The 3,637-nt window shown below is 39.3% G+C and overlaps 1 protein-coding gene across 2 annotated transcripts; it reads left to right on the top strand.

Annotated features, from left to right (window-relative positions):
* Window positions 1-1,947, top strand: LOC104727047 (BAG family molecular chaperone regulator 1). 2 transcript variants are annotated; one of them, XM_010446045.1, is made up of 5 exons: window positions 1-236; window positions 344-657; window positions 761-1,017; window positions 1,119-1,265; window positions 1,348-1,947. In XM_010446045.1, exons 2-5 carry the CDS (start codon window positions 396-398, stop codon window positions 1,708-1,710), a joined length of 1,029 nt encoding a protein of 342 aa, XP_010444347.1. In that variant the 5' UTR covers window positions 1-236; window positions 344-395; the 3' UTR covers window positions 1,711-1,947. The 2 variants fall into 2 exon arrangements, with proteins under 2 accessions (XP_010444347.1, XP_010444351.1); XM_010446049.2 differs by having other exon boundaries at window positions 7-252.

Here is a 3,637-nt window from a genome sequence, read left to right as displayed (position 1 = left end):
TTTTTTTTTTTTTTTTTTTTTTTTTTTTTCTCTGAGTGAAATTAAAAAAACTTTTCGATCTGAAGTCAAATTCAAGATTCTTCAAAAATTTGGAAGCTCAAAGAAGAAGAAAGAGTTAGTTAGATCAGGGAAAGGTCTCTGGTTTGATCTTTGTAGTACACGTGGCGAAATGGGTTGGACTTGGACTTTGGAGTTGTATTGTTGTTGATGATGTTCCTCCAAGTCCCAGATTTCTTGTAATAAACATTCTTTGTGTGTCTTGTCTCCAATGTCTTTTGTCTTTCTTTCTTTCTTCTGGTTAACGAACTAATAATCTCTCTCTCTCTCTATATATATATATCAGAAAGATCCTTAGATCCGTTTAATTGAGAGGAAAGAAGAAGAAAAGGAAAAAAATGATGAAGATGATGAGAAACAAACCGACTAATCTTCCGGCGGCGGCGACGGCGACGGCGACTAATGGCGGCAGAGGTTCCGGTGGCGGCGGCAGGGAGTCAGGCGGTCATGAGTGGGAAATGAGACCTGGTGGTATGTTGGTTCAGAAACGTAACCCGGATTTGGATCCTGTTGGACCTCCACCACCGCCTATGATCAGAGTTAGAATCAAGTACGGTGCCGTCTACCATGAGATCAGTATCAGTCCTCAAGCTTCTTTTGGTTAGTCTCTCTATTTAACTATATTTGGAACTTTGAAAAATTTGGAGAAAGGGTTATGGAATATAGAGAGAGAGAGATTTATGTTGGTTGGTTGATGATGCAGGGGAGTTAAAGAAGATGTTGAGTGGACCAACGGGTATACACCATCAAGATCAGAAGCTAATGTATAAAGATAAAGAAAGGGATTCTAAGGCGTTTCTTGATGTTTCGGGAGTTAAAGATAAATCCAAGATGGTGCTTATCGAAGACCCTATTAGCCAAGAGAAACGGTTCTTGGAGATGAGGAAGATCGCCAAAACCGAAAAGGCGTCTAAAGCGATTTCTGATATTAGTCTTGATGTTGATAGACTTGGCGGACGGGTAATGCCCTTTGCCCGCTTTGCTCTTTCTTTTTTTTCACTTTCTTAGGTTTTGTTTCTTGCGGTGAAATCTTATTGTGTGTGTGTGTTTTGTGTGTGTAGGTTTCGGCGTTTGAGATGGTTATTAAGAAAGGAGGAAAGATTGCGGAGAAAGATCTTGTAACGGTGATTGAGTTGTTGATGAATGAGTTGATTAAGTTGGATGGTATTGTGGCTGAAGGTGATGTGAAGTTACAAAGAAAGATGCAGGTAATGTAATATCATCTCATGACCGAAGACTTTTTCGTAATGTTCTTTAGTTGTAACGTTTGATTTCGATGTATATATGCAGGTGAAGAGAGTGCAGAATTATGTCGAAACACTCGATGTCTTGAAGGTGAAAAACTCCATAGCTAATGGACAGCAGAAACAGTCAGGTGCTCCTAAGCGACTTGCACCGATTCAAGAACATAACAATGAAGAGAAACAAGAACAGAAACCGATACAGTCTCTCATGGACATGCCTATACAATACAAGGAGAAGAAACAAGAGATACAAGAGGAGCCAAGGAACTCAGGATCAGGAGGACCATTTGTGTTAGATACGTCCACTAAATGGGAAACATTTGATCATCATCCCGCTACACCATTGAGCTCGACTACTGCAAATAATCACACGGTCCCGCCCAGGTTCAATTGGGAATTCTTTGATTGAAAAAAAGGTTCACATTTTGTGAAATGATCTTTTTCTTTCTTTTCACTTGTATGATTATATAATTCTTGTGTGGAGGTGTTGTTGTTTTTTTTTTTCTCTTTTTTGTTTTCAGGCTTCTTCATCATGATTATGATTCTTTTGATGTACTTAGATTTTTGTGTGGCGTTTGTTTATTGTACTGGGAAATAAACAGAGACGCTACAGAGAAGTGATTATGAAAAAAATCTGTGTTTCACTTTCTTCTTCTACAACCTTAGAAATTTTTCATTTGGTGTTTTTTTCTTACTTGTGTTGCAAGGGACTGAAACCTTCTTGATGCGAGAGAGGGTCTCTTTCTCTCTCTGTCGGTTTCGTTTTTTACTCAACTTTGAAGGATATCAAAAAAGTAGACAATGTGTAGGTCTTCTAAGTCCTATTATCATATCAGGCTCTGAACAAAAGTTTTTTCCTTCTCATCTTTTGTCAATAAGACAACTTTTACTTTTTTTATTTTTCTTAGAATGAGGCAAAATCATGCATATCCAAGGTGGGGCATCTTTTTGTTCACAAAAATGAGGAGAAATAAAGTTGAATACAGAGAATTTCATATAGAGCCAAATATTTCTTGCCATAATTTTATTTACGGTTAAGTTGTGTTTTTATCTTTTGTTCAAGGCAATAGTTACTTTGCGTTAAGATGAGAGATATTGGGGTCGATTTGCCTCGGGGAATCATAGTGAGTACGAACTTGTGGGCTCGTGCTGAACCGTTTTGGACTATGGTTTTGACATCAAAATGATGACGTTTATTGAGAGATATAAATGTGTATATGTAATATTCATATTGTCTAAATCTAGTTGTGTAATATCTGTAAGTACTTAGGTTTAATTGTATGAGTATGTATATAAGGGCTTTAGCCTCCGATGAATACAAGCAAGAATACCTTTTACACCAAACTAGTTTTCTTTACATGGTATCAGAGCAATACCTAAATTTTTAGGCTTTATGATCTTTGGCTCTTCTACATCTTTGATCTGTTTTTCTATTTTTCTTTGACCTAAGTATCTCGATCTATTCTAATCGATATACTTTCTCTACGATGACAGAAGAATCTGTTACTAAACCTACCTCAACCATGACGTCTACTCATCCTGAATCTATGCGTCGGAGAATTGATCCTTATGATCTCTCATCTGGGGATAACCCCGGAACTATCATCTCGCATCCACAACTACGAGGAAGCAACTATGATGAATTGGCGTTGAATTTACGTCTTGTCCTTCGCGCAAGGAAGAAGTTTGGTTTTGCGGATGGATCGATTCTCAAACCGAGTGATGACTCAGATGACCTTGAGGACTGGTGGGCGAATAACGCCATGGTGGTTTCGTGGATCAAGCTTACGGTGGCGTCGGATTTGAGCAGTTCGTTGTCTCACCATGAAATTGTTTGTGATCTGTGGACGCATATACAAAAGCGTTTCTCAGTGAAGAACGGGCAAAGGGTTCAGCGACTCAAAACAGAGCTTGCCAATTGCCAGCAGAAAGATACGGTTGTGGAAGCATACTATGGGAAGCTTAATAAACTGTGGACGAGTCTTGCGGATTTTCAGAGAGCTAAAACCGTGGAAGAGATTGCAAAGGAGCGTGAGGAGAATAAGTTTCACCAATTTCTTATGGGTTTAGATGAAACCTTGTTCCGTACAGTGAAATCTTCTCTCCTATCTCGTGATCCATTGCCTTATCTTGATGAGGCATATCAGGTTGTGACTCAAGATGAGGAGTCTAAGAGAGGGAGGTTTGCTGGAAGAACGCAACGAAGGTGCGAGTTTTGCGGTGCAAACTTTGGTTTGCTCTCGTCAACAGAGTGTGCTTCGTGATCCAGCTGCGGTTTGTACTAGTTTTGGACGAACCGGACATCTTGCTGCCAACTGTTTTCGCAAGATTGGCTA

Source organism: Camelina sativa, chromosome 2 (genome assembly GCF_000633955.1).
Source record: "Camelina sativa cultivar DH55 chromosome 2, Cs, whole genome shotgun sequence".
Lineage (NCBI taxonomy): Eukaryota > Viridiplantae > Streptophyta > Magnoliopsida > Brassicales > Brassicaceae > Camelina > Camelina sativa.
The sequence above is the reverse complement of the archived record's forward strand: the minus strand, read 5'-3'. Positions and strand labels throughout refer to the sequence as shown.